The sequence below is a fragment of the Fusarium redolens genome, assembly GCF_020744475.1.
Source record: "Fusarium redolens strain MPI-CAGE-AT-0023 chromosome Unknown BKA55scaffold_1, whole genome shotgun sequence".
Classification (NCBI taxonomy): domain Eukaryota; kingdom Fungi; phylum Ascomycota; class Sordariomycetes; order Hypocreales; family Nectriaceae; genus Fusarium; species Fusarium redolens.
Window position 1 is genome coordinate 5,545,219 of NW_025763664.1, and position 17,171 is coordinate 5,562,389.

The 17,171-nt window shown below is 48.0% G+C and overlaps 5 protein-coding genes across 5 annotated transcripts; 1 reads left to right on the forward strand and 4 right to left on the reverse strand.

Annotated features, from left to right (window-relative positions):
- Positions 1–218: 218 nt before the first annotated feature.
- BKA55DRAFT_683782 (uncharacterized protein) lies at positions 219–4,497 on the reverse strand (the record flags this gene model as incomplete). Its single annotated transcript, XM_046198546.1, has 4 exons — positions 219–3,030; positions 3,082–3,339; positions 3,390–4,023; positions 4,362–4,497. 4 exons carry the CDS (start codon positions 4,495–4,497, stop codon positions 219–221), a joined length of 3,840 nt encoding a protein of 1,279 aa, XP_046057493.1.
- A 1,759-nt stretch (positions 4,498–6,256) lies between these two features.
- BKA55DRAFT_603564 (Gcd10p family-domain-containing protein) lies at positions 6,257–11,027 on the forward strand (the record flags this gene model as incomplete). The annotated part of the gene is made up of 8 exons (XM_046196574.1): positions 6,257–6,421; positions 6,473–6,952; positions 7,000–7,243; positions 7,296–8,075; positions 8,130–8,286; positions 8,838–8,892; positions 9,020–9,051; positions 9,101–11,027. 8 exons carry the CDS (start codon positions 6,257–6,259, stop codon positions 10,731–10,733), a joined length of 3,546 nt encoding a protein of 1,181 aa, XP_046057494.1. The 3' UTR covers positions 10,734–11,027.
- A 335-nt stretch (positions 11,028–11,362) lies between these two features.
- Positions 11,363–12,291, reverse strand: BKA55DRAFT_589109 (uncharacterized protein; the record flags this gene model as incomplete). Its single annotated transcript, XM_046194884.1, has 2 exons — positions 11,363–12,166; positions 12,217–12,291. 2 exons carry the CDS (start codon positions 12,289–12,291, stop codon positions 11,363–11,365), a joined length of 879 nt encoding a protein of 292 aa, XP_046057495.1.
- Positions 12,292–13,574: 1,283 nt separating this feature from the next.
- BKA55DRAFT_701220 (uncharacterized protein) lies at positions 13,575–14,380 on the reverse strand (the record flags this gene model as incomplete). Its single annotated transcript, XM_046200590.1, has 2 exons — positions 13,575–13,951; positions 14,185–14,380. The coding sequence occupies 2 exons, from the start codon at positions 14,378–14,380 to the stop codon at positions 13,650–13,652; spliced, it is 498 nt and encodes a 165-aa protein (XP_046057496.1). The 3' UTR covers positions 13,575–13,649.
- A 620-nt stretch (positions 14,381–15,000) lies between these two features.
- BKA55DRAFT_701222 (uncharacterized protein) lies at positions 15,001–15,516 on the reverse strand (the record flags this gene model as incomplete). Its single annotated transcript, XM_046200591.1, has 1 exon — positions 15,001–15,516. Exon 1 carries the CDS (start codon positions 15,397–15,399, stop codon positions 15,001–15,003), a length of 399 nt encoding a protein of 132 aa, XP_046057497.1. The 5' UTR covers positions 15,400–15,516.
- Positions 15,517–17,171: the final 1,655 nt, after the last annotated feature.

A 17,171-nucleotide genomic window follows, 5' to 3' on the forward strand; every position in this document is an offset into this window, starting at 1 on the left:
TAAGAGAAAGAGACAGGGTACTTTTATTGAAGGAATGGCTATCTTAAATGATGAAACATGTACCTAATCCCTCCTCAACCTATCACGAGACAGCGCAAAGTGCTGCATCCTTATTATGTACCCAGGTCAAGTGGTTCTCTTGTGTCCAGTGACACTGGCCTTCAGATTGATGTCTTCAACCTCACGCCTGGATGGCCATGCCCTAGTTTGGGAGCGCATCAGTTGTAGAGTCGGGCGAATCGCACGGAGCGCTTCAGGGGCTTATGCTCCTTCTCATCTGCTTCGACGTACTTAGCAGCCCACTTCTCAACGGTCTTTTCAACAGCCTTCTCGACCGTGGTGTCGTCATAGGGATCGGAGCGCTTGTCGCGCTTACCATCCTTGTTGGAAGACTTGGATTCTTCCTCTGTCTCAACCTTGTTGGAAGACTTGGATTCTTCCTCTGTCTCAACCTTATCGGAAGACTCAGACTTCTTAGCCTCTGTCTTAAGCTCGGATTCCTTGCTTCGCTTATCCAACTTCTCATGCTCAGTTGACTTCGCAGTCTCAGCGGTCTCCTCCTCCAATTCGAAGATGGCAGTGAGGGCCTTGCGGACTTCCTTGTCGATGATCTTGTCAAGAATCTTGAGAACCTTCTCGATGGCGTGTTCAACCTCCTTATCTGAAGGGTGATCACCCAGAGCCTCGAGGGTCTTGGCGAAGATCTTGTCAGCAGCCTTGATGATTTCGCTGATAGCACGAGCAATGTACTCAACAACCACTTCCTCCTCAGGCTTTGCAACACCGTCAATCTTGACAATGTGGGAGATGGTCTTCTTGAGGTTCTTTGCAACGATGCCCCTGATGGCCTTCTCAACCTTCCTGATGTACTTGAGGATAGTTCCAGAGGTAGGGTCTGGACCGGCCAGTTTAACAGCCTCTCGGATGACCTCCTCGATAGCGTCGGAGATGTTGTCCTCAGCCTCTTCAATGTAGTTCTCCACCTTGGCAGTATTGGCCTCCACCTCAGTAGCTTCAGTAGCTTTGTGAGACTTAGACAGAAGGGAGCGCTTGTAGGCGCCCTTCTTACCACTCCAGTGTCCAGTCTCAATGGCAAAAAGCTTCTCTCTGAACTTGCGCTCATGAGTGACACGCGCATTCCATAGCTTCTCCAAAGCATCGTGCTTGGCCGTTTTCTTCTCACTCTCCAAGCTCGTCTTCTTGCCGGAGTAGTGGGAGGACTCTTCGGACTCGGCGGGCTCATGCTCATGCTCGTGCTCCTTATCCTCGTGATGACCGTAGTGATGCTTCTCTTCAGGCTCATCCTCGTGTTCCTCATGCTCATCGTGATGGTACTTCTTGGGCTCATGCTCATGCTCCTTTGAGTGCTTGTAGTGGTGCTTCTTGGGCTCTTCCTTAGGCTCGTAGTGAGTAGAGTAGTGCTTCTCAGGCTCATGCTCCTTATGCTCGTGGTGATAAGGGTGATGCTTCTCAGCTTCGTGCTCCTTGTGCTTGTAGTGGCCAGAGTGGTGCTTCTCAGGTTCTTCGTGCTCGTAGTGCTGATGCTCCTTCTTTCCGAAATGAGTGTGGTAGAACTTGTTAACAGCTTCCTGGAAATGTTCCTTCAGAACCTCTTTGACCTCCTCCTCTGACTTTTTGTAATCACCGTGCTCGAAAGCAGACCTCTTATCATGCTCGTGCTCGTACTTAGGTCCAGATTTGTACTTGTGCCCGTGCTCTTTCTCATGTTTGTACTTGTCCTCTTCGGAGTGATACTTGTGCTCAGGATGGTCCTTGTACTTGTACTTGTGCTCGTGCTTCTTGTTGACCTCTTCCAAAAGCTGCCTGTACTTCTCAGCCTCTAGCTCACTCTGAGAAGCCTTTTCATTCTTGGAGGCATCAATGTGAGTGCGAGAGTGATCGCTCTTTTCCTTGTAGAAGACAGAAACTGGACCTTTGTGGTGCTCAATCGATCGCCTGTGGTGGCCGTAGTCGTGCTCGTGGTCATAGTGATGCTTATGAGGATCATGGTGGTGGTGACCGTGGTGGCCGTCGTGATGACCATAGTGATGAGGGTCGCGGTGACCGTCATGATGCTTGTAATGATCAAGATGATGATGGCCGTCGTGGTGACCATAATGATGGTGCTTGTAAGGATCATGGTGATCATAACCATGGTGGTGGCCGTCGTGGTGGCCATCGTGGTGACCATCGTCCTTATAGTCATAGTAAACATGATGTTGCTTATAGTGGTAATGGTCGTCAAAGTGCTTGTGACGATGCTTGTGGACATGGTCGTGAGCGTGGCTGTGGTTATGGCCATGATGATGTCCGTGATGGTGCTTATGCCCATGACCATTGCGCTTATCTCCGTCACCATCGACAATATCCTTGAGCAAGCCACGAGCATGGTGGTGGTTGTATCCGTCATGGTACTCACCGTGGCGGTGCTTGTGACCCTCGTGGTGACCGTGATGATGGTTGTGGTGCTCAACATGATGATGGCCGTGATGCTCATTGTGGTGGTGGTTTCCATCATGGTGCTCATAGTGGTGGTGGTTTCCGTCGTGATGCTCACCATGGTGGTGCTTGTAAGGATCATGGTGGTGATGAACAACGTGGTGACCGTCATGATGATCATGGTGATGACCGGGATCGTCGTGGTTGTAGTGATATCCAAAATGCTTGAAGTACTCGTCCAAGAAAGCATTGAAGTCATGGTGACGGCTAGGATCATAGTAGTTATGGTGCTTGTAGTGCTCATAAGCATCGTGATGACCATGATGACCGTGGTGACCGTGATGATGTCCGGGATCGTGATGATCGTGGTGCTTGTGACCATCGTGGTGCTCATGATGGTCATAGTGTCCATACACAGAGCGGGCCTCATGGTGCTTGTGATGAGGATCATGATGATGGTTCTTATGGCGGTGATCATGATGATGATGCTCCTTGTGGAGGTGACCATGTCTGTGTCCATGACGATGAGCGTGGTTGTGACCATGGTTATGGTGATGCTTGTGGTAATGCTCATGGTGGTGTTCCTTGTGCCTGTAGCGGCATTAGTCCTGACGAATTGATGGGATGAAGCGGGGGTAGTACTTCTCTTCTTCCTCTTCGGCTTCAGCTTCAGCCTCCTCCTCTTCTTTCTTCTTCTTGTACTTCTTCTTTTCTTCCTCAGCCTCGGCTTCCTCCTCTTCCTTTTCTTTCTTCTTCTTGTACTTCTTCTTCTCTTCCTCGGCCTCTTCCTCTGCTTCCTCCTTGTTCTTCTTGTACTTCTTTTCTTCTTCAGATTCTTCGGCTTCGGTCTCTTCTTCTTCCTCCTTCTCCTCAATCAACTCGATCTTCTTGTGCTTGTACCTGAGTAATGTTAGGTGAAGTGGGGCATGCTTATTAAAGGATTGACTCACTCCTTGCACTCAGCACAAGTGTAGCTGAGAACGAAGTACTTCTCGTTGATATCGGGAGAGCGGCTGAAGAGCTCGTACTTCTTGTGCCCGTGGGAAATGGTAGCCTTGACCTTGATGTAAAGTCTCCAGCCTCCATTGTCCTCGAGGGGACAGAGGTCGCCGTAAGAGCCGCCATCGGAGAGCGAGAAGAAGGGGACCAAGCACTTGGCCTCCTTGTAGTCGTTCTTCGCCTTGCAGTGATCGCTCTTTTTGTTGTACTTGAAAGAGTCCTCTGTTGGAGGCTGACCACGCTCGATGTAGACAGCTACATCCTCATACTTGTAGTGGTCGATATGCTTGAAGTTGAAGACGATGCCGTTGTCCTTGAAATCGAAGGAAACCTGGCTCAAGGCCTCATGAGGAGCGCAGTGGGATGTGCCGACACAGAGATCCCAGGAGTTGCCGGGCTTATAGTCGTTCTCAGGGAAGACAAATGTCGCAGGGTCGGGAACCCACTTGTGCTTGCCATCCTTTGAACATCCTTCAAGAGAGTGATGCTCTTCTTTACCGGATTCAATCTTGAAATGGGCAAGTGACTTGTGGGCTACAACCCCGAGGGCCCCATGAAGGGCGTAAAAGAGGGACGTTCTCATCTCTTACTCAGAACAGAGTGCAGAAATGAGAGGGTAACGAATGAGGTGAGAACTTGATCGGTTTGTTGAGACTGATCACTGGAGATCCTTCAACTCTTTTGTACTTGGACTCATGTGACGTCTCGTCCAACTTGCTGGATCTCACATGTGGAAGGAGGAGGTTGGAAGCATGATGTCGCCGCCTTCATGGCGGTATTCAAAGTTTTGAGGCTTCGGAGAGAAATATTCTAAACTTCAGAATGAGGAGATATTGTGTCGAAAGGGGCTTTGTGGATCGATAATGCCCCAGCAACGACGCCAATGAAAGGTGACGGCGAGCAGAGAGTCTTCAACAACGAACTGTTCCTGATGTTTATCCAAAGCTGATTAGAAACAGGAAGACCGCAGTTTACCTGTAATGGCTTTGATGAGTCGCTTCGAATCCCACTGCTGAGTTTCGACTCTGCGAAATGTCCAACCCCGTGAGTGGACGCCATGATAGTGTTTCGAGATACCAAACCCTTCCCTTACTGGCCCTTTCGCTTCAACTCGGCATTGGGACGATACTTTAGTAAGCTCACTCGGGAGTTCAGTTCCGAGGAGGAGACTGAGGCTTTTGTGGCATATAGCCAAGACGTATGTGAATATTCATCACGCCATTTGACGAGTTCCACATCGTATGGCCATCGCCTGCACAGGAAGAGTAGGTCGGTGCCCCAGCTAGGGGGAAAAAGAAAACACGAGAATGGATTTGGTGGTAGATCGGTGGATTTTGGTGTAAGCCAGTCTCGTGTATTTTTTCACCCCGAGGCCCAGGCTGTCCCAGTCCCGGTCCCCGTCTCTTGGTGCAGGCGCGTATGAGCCCTATGGTTCTCAGAATTCGTAATATAATCGAAGATTGCATGTGAGAATGCAACGCGAAGCGGTCCAAAGGCTATGGTGAGCAGGTTTGCGTAATTGATCGATGATAGGTCGCTGTCAGATGACGAGGTCGGTCCGTCTCGAGAGTTGGCTGCAGGATGTATCCCGTCTTGCGAAAGAGAAGTCCAATAGATGTTTGACGATGCTGAAGGAAGAAGTTGTCGATGATATCCAAGGTCTTTTTGCATTGGTTCCTGAGGCCTAAATTGAGGAGTAACTTTGTTGGGAAGCTTCGATAGGTCGAAACAAGGGAAACAGGCAGGAACGGGGATAACCTAACAGTACCTTGATGTAGAAACGACAGTAAAATGACTCTAAACGAGATTAGACGATGGAATACGAAATCTAAACGCCTTGTAGGCTTGTGATAAGCTTTAAGCTTAAAAGAGTGCCGAGGCTTACATGTCATTGAGTTTGATGGCGGATCGACGATCCATTGTTTTCCCCACGGGGTCTTCCTCAATCGTGCGTAGTCATAGTAATCAATAAGACAATGGGTACAAAGAATAATGATTAGGGAAATTCTAGGTGGTGCTGATGGGTTCTCTTCATAGGAGGCCTCATTTAGGAAAAAGTTGGTGACAGTCACAAGTAATGTTCCAGGTTTTAGAGTATCTTTAGCACCCTAGTGATAAAGAGTTGAGCGATGAGTGAAATTAGACGCGTTACTTAGTATACGAGTGTTCCTAGTAGCTTGTTCCAATGGTATCCCAGGATGAACAGCAATGAGTCCAATTGAATGAGAACAAAAGCGATGTGCAGACTCAATACAAATGGACAGCAAAAATATTTTACAGATAAGGTTTTGGAAGTGAACATTCAAAGACACAGTTGAAAGTTATGTGCCGTAAAATGTCTATAAAACTCTCCAACCGTGGGGCTTTCAAGCCTCAAAATCTGCTGTTGCACGAAACTCGCGATGCCCTCACTTTTCGACGCGGCACTCTTTTATATATTCTTACTATTTGGTATAGCCATCAAATTAGGCAGAATATCCCAAGTAATGGATTATGCTGAAAGCTATTGGTGAATCCAACTTATATACTGTTCAGTTTCATCTGAGAACGAACATGTCACTGTGTGCACTGAGCACTCTCCAGTGTCACTGGCAGTGGCAGCACCCAGCCTGAATCACCGGGAACATCACTGTATCATATTTACTCCTATTGTATTAATATAATCCTATTTCTTTCAAACTTCTTTTCATCTTCCTCTTCATCCTACATCAACAGCCAGAACAACATCTCATTGTTGATCATCACTATCTCACTTTCTATCAACTCTAACCTTCTTGCAGCTCTTCTATATCATCAGGACCTACCAAGACAAGTCAACATGAAAGTGGCTATCATCGGCGGTGGTCCAGCTGGACTAGCGACCCTTCGATTCCTTGCTCATGCCCACGAGTACTTCCCCATCCCTCCTATCGAGGTCCGACTCTTTGAAGCAGAGGCCCAAATCGGCGGCACTTTCTCCTATCGTGTCTACGAAGATGCTGAGGTAAGTTAGCACCCCTTTCCTTTAATGAACCATATGCTAACTGTATCATAGCTCGTTTCTTCAAAGTATCTCACTGCTTTCTCCGACTTTCGTCTCCCAGAAAATGCCCCTGACTTCGTTACCCCTGAAGTCTACGTTCAGTATCTCAAGGACTATGCCACCAACTTCGACCTCTGGCCTATGATCGAGCGTAGCACAAAAGTTGACAAAGTTCGTCGTGGGCCTAATAACATTGGTCATGTCATCTCTCTGCGCAACAAGACGGACGCCTTTGATTGGGAGTGTGACGCAGTTGCTGTCTGCAGTGGAATCAACGTCAACCCAGTCATGTCCTACATCGAGGGTATCGAACGAGTTCCCAAGGTCCTTCACTCATCCCGTCTCAAGTCTCGAGAACAGTTTGGTGAAAACACTAATGTGTACATCATGGGTGCTGGTGAGACCGGTATGGATCTTGCGTATCTCGCTGCCACTTCTGGCGCAAAGACTGTGACTCTCTGCCATCGCGATGGCTTCTTTTGTGCACCTAAGGTATGTTATCACACTAATCCTGTATGAATTAAGCTAACAGTTTACAGATCATCCCGATCCCACAAGCCTTGGGGCGTCCCACACCGACTGCTCCCAACAAGCCTGTTGACACATCTGTCGCAAGCTTGTTCGACACGGCGTATGTCCACCCGAAGCTCCAGAAGAGCCAACTTCTCTGGACTTACTACAATAGTTGGATCAAGAACATGCACAAGTTCATCTCAGGTACTGAAGAGGGCCCCGATCAGTGGGTTGACCAGATGAGCCCTACCCGGAAGTACATGGATTCAAGTAAGTACCCACCTATCTCACTCACAAGACATGATAGCTAACATATCAATAGTCCTCCACTGCAAGTCTGACAAGGCTCTACCATACCTGAGCGTCGGCAAGCGATCCCAGTCATGGGGCAACCGTATCCGATCCTTCTTCATGAACGTCAAGATTGAGGACACTAAGGGTAAGAAGATCGATGTGGTGACCTGGCCTACGAGCATCGACCGTGATGGCTACATGCAGTTCGACGATAAGCTTCCGAGTGATTCTGCTCTCCCGAAGGAGCAGCTCAAGCCTGGTGTCATGGTCTTTGCAACTGGCTACACTCGAGATTTTCCCTTCTTGGACAACGAGTACCCAACTGTCTCTCAGACCAACATCCGAGAAATCTACAAAGAAGGAGATGTGACTCTGGGCTACATTGGATTCGTCCGCCCTTCCATTGGAGCCATTCCACCCCTTGCCGAGCTTCAAGCTCAGCTGTGGGTTCTTCACCTTCTCCAGCACCGGTATCCTAAGGAGGTACCTGTTGCCCGTGACTCTAACGCTCTCGAGTCTTACGACCTCGACTATCAGCTTCACCCCCGAGGCAACTACAGCTTCTACGAGACCAAGCGAGCTGTCGACCACGAAAGTTATGCCTACCAACTCGCCCTCGACATTGGTTCTGCACCCAAAGCCCTCTCTGTCATGAAGAAGGGCTGGAAGGTCTTTTACACCTGGGCCATGGGCTCTAACTTTAACACCAAGTTCCGAATGGTCGGTCCTTGGAAGTGGGAGCAGGGCGCGGAGAACATCATGCGTAACGAGTTGTACAATGTTGTCAAGCACTCCGGCGGCTTCGTCTGTAAGTATTCCCCCATCCCTCTTTATTTGAAACATCTACTAACTGATTTTATAGATCTTGCAACCTATACCCTCGTCCCTTTCTTCATTTTCGGAAGCATGAGCTTGAGCCTCTATGCTTGGTACGCTATCTGCGACTTTTTCACCTCTCTTTTTGGTGGACGCTCTGAATCTACCACGAACGATCAGGACGCCCCCGAAAACCGAATTGCGTGAGTGGACATTGGCGTCAAATTCTGACTTTGAGTATGAAGCCACGGGAGGTTTTGAGCAGATTGAAAGATTGACTTTTTGCCTTTTGCGATGTTGACTTACACCGGATATGAGAGGCTGGTTTGAGTCTTGCCAGTTGACATTGGTTTTCTGTAGACTAGCGACAGCTTTTAGACTAGATCTTTTGTAGAAGCCAATAGACAGATGAATGACTTGTGACTTTTGGCGCTTGCAGCAGATGCAGGTCTTTAGATAGTCTAGGGGAGGCAATGAAACTCAAGACTTATATCTTAAGTGACAAAAAGGGTTAAGTAAGTTTAGGATAGATTTAGGCAAGTTTAATATACTTAGTAGGCCTTTGGACTAGTTACTTTTGGCACTGTCATCAAGCACCAGAAGTTTTATTGCTCCCTGAGGGTAGTTTTATGCCATTTATCACCTTTACTCTGGTGATCCATTTTCGAAAATATTGCCATTTAATGTGAATTTTCATTTCATAAGTTTCCCGTGATAATAAGTCTCTGGTCATTATCTCGGCTCGAGGTGAGAGCTACCGAGATCTCGGTGAAGATCGGAGTGTGGGGGCCGTGGCGGGGCTCACCGAGGTGAGGCTGGCTTACCTTAGTTTTTTCTTCCTTTCAAGGATCGCAAATCATACCTACTCCAACAAACGCAATGGACAAGGAAACGGTACAGCCCAATTCATGGGTAGCCTTACGGCTTCCCAATGAGACATATCGTGTATTACAAGTCGTACCAAATACGTAAGCCAATCTTCGTTTTCCCACTCTCTGCACGACTAACTTGCGACAGGACAATCTCGCTGGGCAAGTATGGCTCATTCCCAACAAATCTGATCATCAACCGTCCGTACCACTTCACATACGAGGTCCAGGACAAGCGCGAAGGAGAAACATTTGCGCGCCTTCGTGTCGTATCCGCCAAAGAGCTCAATGCCGACGACTTGGCCGACACCAGTGCCGAAGCGACAGAACCAGCCGAGGGAGACGATGTTATTGCACCTGCAGATGGAGAGGAGCTTACTCTTGTCGACGAGAGCGGAAAGGTTCTCATTCGATCGAATCGCGAGATCATCGACGACTCGGCCCGACAGACACTCAAGCCGGAAGAGATCGAGGAGCTCAAGCGCAAGGGCGCATCAGCTGGCAAGGAGTTAATCGCCAAGCTACTGCTGTCGCATACGGCTATTGACCAAAAGACGGCGTATTCTTTGGCCAAATATAAGCTCCTCAAGACGAAAAAGTATATTCGACGGTTTACGGTGTTACCTCTTGACGTGCCGATGCTGGCTCAGTGGTTGCTGGAGGACCGTGATGCTTCAAAGATTCTTGAGATGAGGCAGGAGATGATGGCGCTGGTGGGTTGCTGGGCTGATGTTCATTATGGAGGTGTTCCTACCGAGGATGCTGGTGCTTCGCAGGGCGGGAGGTGGTTGGTGGTTGATGATACGGGTGGCTTGCTGGTGGCATCTTTGGCTGAGAGGATGGACATCCTGCATCCCAAGCCTGAGGAAGAGAGCACGGAAGATACCGCTGCACCAGAAGTCACAGAAACCACTGCTCCTACAGACGAAATGGACCAAGATCAAGCCCAGACAACAGAATCAACAAACCCCGAACAGAAGCAGGAGAAGAAACGACCTTCTAAGCGAAGCGATTTCAACGTCCCCTACGTCAACAAGAACACTCTCACCCTGATCCACGGCCAAACGCAACCCAACCTCGCTCTTCTACGATACTTCAACTACGACGCCGCAAATGCCAACCCCTCTCCACCCTATCACCCCCTCGACACCAACCTCATGGATATTTCATGGCTGCAGCTCCTTTCCCCCGAGGAAGACGACGCGTACAACAACAAGCCACCCGAGGCAACACCAGAGGAAATTGCGACATGGAAGACGAATCGCAGAGGGAATTACCATCGCAAGAGAAGAAGGTGGGCGCGTATTCGGCATGTGGTCGACACAACACGCGCTGGAGGATTTTCTGGTCTTGCAGTTGCGAGCACCATGGACCCCATCTCTATTGTCCGCAGTACAGTCCCTTTACTAGCCGGTGGCGCTCCCATCGCTATTTACTCTCCCACCATCGAGCCCCTGACGCAACTGGCCGATTGCTTTAGTGTGGCGCGTCGAGCCGCATGGGTATCATCGCCGCCACCAGAAGTCGAAAGCAAAACAGCTGAAGAGCTTGAGCGCTGGGAGGGCAGTGAAGAGTTCCCCATCAACCCTACGCTTCTACTTGGTGTGACTATCCAGACGAGCAGGGCACGACGATGGCAGGTTCTTCCTGGAAGGACACATCCTTTCATGATGGGTCGTGGAGGTGCAGATGGATTCTTATTGACAGCGTGGAGGGCGGTGCCTGTTGAAGGCAAAATCGAGGCGAGAGGAAGGTTTAAGAGGAGAAAGCTAGAACCCTGAGTTATAGAGAAGCTTTGGATCAGGGATGTCTTCATAGCGTACGTATAAGTAATCGTCCAGAATGGACCATGCCCAAACTGACGCCGCAACCTCGTCCAACTCACAAACCTATCAGATGTGCTTCAGGGCAATGAAAGATAGCAGTTTGGGCTTCTTTTGGTTGACATTCTAAGCTTGTGAAGGTATCTATTTACTGGTTATTCCTCTAGAGCCATCAAGGCAGTACGTATGCCAGTGTTAAACTTGAATCCGATGATTCACAATCTTTATTGAAGAAGCTGTGATGCTATGGACTTCTTATTCATATCATAAAGAAACAATCTTGATTGACTAACAATGCGATGCCCTTGCCCAACCGAATCTCATACTGCCAAGCACATCACGAGCCCTGACACGTATGCCTTTAACACCCTGTGGTTGTGCGCCGACACAACATCACCTTTATGGACATCCTCACCCTAATCTGCGTCCAAGTGCAATGTCAAAAAGCACGTCCCACATGCATGGAAATAGGATTTTCTCTCGGTAGTGAGATTGTCTTTCATCCTCTCATTTTTAACGACCATTCTTTTACGGGTGATGGCATGCATGACCATGGCCATATGGAATTCCGGCTCAGGAACCTGTTCCTAGGTATCCTTTTCAAATTCAACATCCAATATTCCTAATTTCGGGGTTGTTCGGAGTGATTTCGAAAGCGATTCAAGATTGTCGAAATTCCGATAAGGGAAGAGAAAGCGTGGAGTGACTAGGACTATCACTGGGAGCTCGCACAGCTTCTTTACGGCTTTCACCCAATCATCATAATGCTCATAGGCCCACGCTCCAAAAGCATGGGGATCATCACCAACCCCAACTTCCTGCCAAGCCATCAGCTCTGGTGCTCGAGGAAGACACTTAGTGCTGAACATGTTCAGCTTGACTTCAACTGTTAACAAATGCCGATGACGACACTGTTCAAAAAGAATCGGATGTATAATATCAGTAAATCGGCGCAGTGATGCCGGTGAATCGAAACTGAACTGCACTCCTTGCAGGAGCTGATATTGCTGGAAACTGGGGTGCTTGGTAGATACGAGCTGGAACAAGACGGCATGTCCGCTCTCTGGTACAGCGACCTTGAGCATGCCAGTCTTTGTTTTGACTGGATGGCCTCCATTCTTTTTCTCTAAACAATGACGCATATACTTCTCGTACATCTCTTGAACATTATCGTGGAGTCGGTGCCTGAGTATACTCGAATTGGATAATAAGCTAGGCGCTATCTCAGAGGGCGCTGTCTCGGGTCGCGCTACAGTCGCAGAGAGCACTGCCCCAGGGGGCGCGTTCTTGTTGCGAACGGCGGCAGAAGGTGTTGTAGTAGAGGGGTTTATGATGCAGGGTAATGTCGTGGAGGACGCATCTTCGTCGCTCTCAGTGGCAGTCTTTGAAGCCTACTCGACTAATTAGACATACAGATGTGTTGATGAATGGATTGACTTACAGGGGGATTCTGAGATTCAGGCGGCTTCCTGGATCGTGTGGACCTTCGAGGAGCGGACTTGGAAGGACCGGCCATGTTATTGAAGAAGTTAGTCGTTCCGATGGGTCACGGTGAATTGGTGTTGTGAATCGTCAGTTATAAATAAGGAGATGGCAAATGGAGATGAAGATTGCGATGATGAGACTGTCTAACCAAATGAAAACTGTTGTATTGTCTTAAACTAGAACTCTTGAGGTGCAAGAATGAAGTAGAAACACGTATCAAAGAGAAGGAGAAGTAAGTGGAAAGGGGCTTCAGGGTAATATAAGCATCAGTCGGTCTTGCTTCCCAAACTCTATAACATCAATCCTAAAGGAGATTTTTGAGAATCACTAAGAAGATGATACTAGAGAGTAGGCAGTGAATCGAACTGATAGTGCTAGAGCATTAGACATTAAGCCACTTCCAATCTCATCTATATAAATTGTTCCAACTCCTGTCCTCTTCTCTTCTCAACCACTTCCATCATAGAACGCAAGTGATACTCACCATGCTCACGTATCATCCTTTCCATCCCTTCCATCAATCTGATTTCAAGCCCAAGTCCCAACCATGCCTGTAAAGACACACTAACGCCTTCCACCCGGTTTTCACAAAATGCGTTCTTTTGAGGAAGAGCAGTTCGCAAGAAAGTGAGGTAAAATCATGGGAGTCTACCTCGTTTGCCGACGCTCTGGCTGCTGCCGGTGTTTTCGACTATGCAATACTAAAGGTGCCCGCCAAAAATTGTACGTCTCCCTCCGTCCCATCTGTCCACTCGTCTGTTCTGTCGAGACTGGCCAGTCGATTCCGATAACCAAGTGGGCCAGTAAGAATGATAGAAAAGGTCTTTGGGGCTTGGTGTGTTATATAATTGCATGAGCGCTGGGCCATATCTTCCATGATTTGAGAATCTATATGAAGTTTTCAGGTTGATGAAAGTTGCCTCGGGCGTGACTTCAAAAGGGACTTGGCGTCGAGCGATCACACTTTGTATGAAACCGCTGAGAACTTCTTGTCTTGAGAATAGTCTCAAATAACTCCACATTGGACTTAACCTGTCCTCTGGAGCGAGACTATAAGATAGAGGGTTGCACGTATTCAGTCAAGAGAGGGAACAATAGGGCTCACAACCTGTCTTGGGACCCCAGAATCTCAGGTTTGACGGTCGCCAGAGCTTGAAGGCCAAGACGGCGGCCAACAGCCCAAGCTTTCAAGGCAATGATGTGTTCTCTTAGGGCGATATTTTCGTCTTCCTCTGCGCTGTCGTAGTCGACATTATAGCGGCAGGATATTATATAGTCTACAAGAACATGTCCAGTCGAAGAGTCGACATCTCTCATCTTATACTCATCTTTTATTTAGCCAAGAGAAGGGACAATAGGGCTCATAACCTATCGCGGGACCCTAGACTCTCAGGTTTGATCATTTGCTCGAAGGCGTTGTTGTCGAGGGGCTTCTAGATTGGGCCAGTAGCTGTTTTCCGATTCTTCTGTTACCTTTGGCACATAATTGGGGATTATCTGCGATTCTTGTGGACTGCTAAAGATCTTGAAGATCTTTTTGATGGTATTTTCGACGCCTCGGTGCATCGCATAGTTTGTGATCTGGTGGTGGTTGATTATTGTTGTGCTCGACACCGAGACCCACGAGGGGGTCGTCCGCCTTAATCGAGTGTCTTTTGGTGTCTCTTGCTCGACTCCGACATTGGCAGCATCTGCGTCGGCTTAGTTGCTGAATTAAATTCCGTTTATATATAATGACCGTCCCAAGACCGGACGTGGTCTTTCGGATCGACCCAAACGAGCGGTGCTTCTCGGGGCAGATTACTATAGGGGGTTTGACTGGACTAGTCCTGTGTTTTTGGTGGCAGAGATATTGATGGGAGAGGTGTTGACTTGAGAGGTATCACTAGGTGACGTGTCGTTGGGAAGTCGTCCAGCTCCTTACTCGCTGGTTGTTCAAGATTTGGTGAGATTATAATCTCAACACCGAGGTCTGGATAAGACCGATCTTCTGGCGTGGCGGCGAGGATCGGCATTTCCGGGAGTGACTGTTCCAATGTGGACCTTGATCTTGCTACGGAGGCCGAAAGAGGGACTGCTAGCGATGGCCGAACCTTGCTCCGGTGGTCAAAGCAGGTCATGGGCTACAATATAACTGGCCCTTCGTCTCCAAATCGCAAATAGAAACATGTGTTCGCTTATAGTGTGTTATATCCAGCTCCTGAGGGTAGCTGACGACTGTCTTGGTCGTTTGTAGGCCCTCCAGATCTAATACTTTTATCTTTGCTCATCCAACCACCCTTACTCAGTAAGTCGTAACTCTATCAATCGGTCTCCGAGGTCCTTGTATACCAGGTGATAAAAGCAGAATCCGGCCTTGAACTCACTCAGGCCCAAACTTATGGTGATCCTCTGGATAGATCTTTAGCTATATCTTTTTACTATAAACAAAGGCACTAATAGATTGCTCTACTAGTTGATCTTTAAGGCTATCTTTTATATAAAAGGGGATACTGCTGTACTTATCTGCAATATAATAGTATGGTTTATAGTTGCGACTCTGAGTCTTAAACTTGAAGTAGCCGGGATAGAGGTTGCTCTGGCTAAGTAGCATAGAGGCCGCAGAGCTACTAAATGTAATAACTGCCTTATTGAAGTGACCGGTGAAGACTGACGTCAGACCATTGAGGAACTCCCTAGCCTGGTCTATCGTTGTCGGGGTTATAGTCTCGGGGAAGGGTGGGTATATTCTAGGACATTTTCATTCGTGCAATGATATGTGTGCGCAGATACCGTAAGCTTCTCTGTATTCTGCTGGATGCCCTTCTTGATATATACAGAAGTTGAATTGTTGTTTCCTGTTCTGAACTCCCCTGTGAAAGAAGAGCCCTTGTATGGCATGATCTGGTTTACCGACCATTCTATTCAGGGCAGCAATATACATGCGCTGAAGTTCAATATCCTCTCTGACCTGATCTTCCAAGAATTCCACGAACCACTTCTTGGAAAGTTTTAGAAGATAAAGAGTGCTGTGAGCAAGGGGTCTTTGGGTGACCTCCATGTTCTGTTGCTTCTGTGTTTCTAACTCTTCAGATGTGAGACGGCCTTGAGCTGCAGCAAAACGGGCTTGCCGTTTCTGCCGACTGTTGAGTCTAGGCATGACGAATCGGAAGTTCCAGGGCTTGGGGAAAGGGATTGATATTATAAAGAAGACATGGAAGGTACATTTATTGGAAGATATCCATCAACGAGTGGGTTGAAACGTGTTGGAGACCCATGTACAGTTGGATTTGATGTCGAGTCGAAAACTGCCGCAAAAGATGACGGGAAATGATCAAAAATAGTTGGACGCGAGAAAATATGATCGAATTAGTAGAAGCAAGTGTAGTACAAAGATAAGGAGACCTGGAGGTCCCCATGTCAGAAAACTAATACGGGATTTGATATGTGTGACGAAACTTACCAGAGATCAGGGAAAGGAAACCTAACGCTGTTTAGGAGGCGTCGAAATGAACAGACGGCTTTGCTTGACGTCTCAAGTTGATTGAAAGTGCATATTAATGCGGACGTGTTCAATGCGAAGTATGATGGAAGTATGATGGGAGAAGATGGAAGCTGTCCGAAGGAAACGCGCATGACTCTAACAGTATGAATCTGATGTCCGCAGAGGAGAGAGAGCAATGCAAAGCTATTAAGCCAAGTATTGTCGATTGGCGTCCCTGATATATAATACAGTATTCGAACCTCTCCTGGAGGTTGAGGATCGCTCTGTACGTCCGGCTGCGCGTGTTTTTGATGGCATGGACCTCGTCCAATATCAAGACTGTACCAAGAGGCTTAATTCCTGGTAGCTCAAATATGTCAGAGAGAAGACAAAGGCTGGGTCGTGCTGAATAATCCTTGGGTTCTTGGGATCCTGAGCGAGCGGCTCTAAGCAAAGAATAACATCTCTGCACACGACCAAGTTCTGCTGAAATTTGATGATAGGAGGCGACAATGACCTTTTATTTGTAAAGTTGCACCAGAGATACCTGTTCGCCAACAAGAAGAAGAGTTGGCATAAAATGCTATAACTATGGCATTAGTCATCGTGAGCAAGTTTAAGAACTCCTTTGCCTCCTGTATACTTGGTTTGGTGTCCGCTTTGTGTTAACGGGTATTGCTCTAGTACCCTGAACAGTAAACGCTCGTTGGCATGGCCCAAAGCGGCCCGACAGCGAAACGATCTGATCAGTGGATGCAATAGGAATCCTAGCAAGACGTTACGAGTTTTGTGGGTGATAGCACCTTCTGACCAAATTTAGCCTTCTAGCTTTTGTTGACATCAGTGAAATCTCTGTAATGTCAAACCCAGGGTATGGCGGGACATCAATGATGCCTGCGAATATATTCTCTATGTCTAGCACCTTTGCAACGTTCTCCTGGCGTCCGCTGCGAGGGCTGTTGATGATTTTGAGATCGGAAGAGATGGTCGTCGTATATTATGCTTACACAAAGACTAAAGGCAGAGGTTGCTGCATGTATGTACTGGTTGCATTCTAGGTCTGGGGAATAGGCCTTGACCCTGTACTTCATGAACCCACCCGCAACCGGTTCGAGTCGCTGTCCACTAGACTCGTGAATCTTGGTCGACTTTCATGACCTCTGTTTCTCGGCCGGTATCATATCGGAAGAGAATTATGGTTTCACCACAAGATTTGACCTCGTTGAGGCATGCGGCCGGAGTGTCATGATCTTGAGCACGAGAGTCAGAGCTTCTGTGCTGTGGTTAGTGACTATAGGACTTCATGCAACGATCGACTTACCGTGGGGAAGGACAGTGAGGTTGATGATCTCTGGGGGCACAACCGTTTTGTCTGACAGGAAGACCACATAATGCGCGTCATTGTATGCTCAGGTCCCAACTTGAAGAGACATTGGCGTCATTGACGT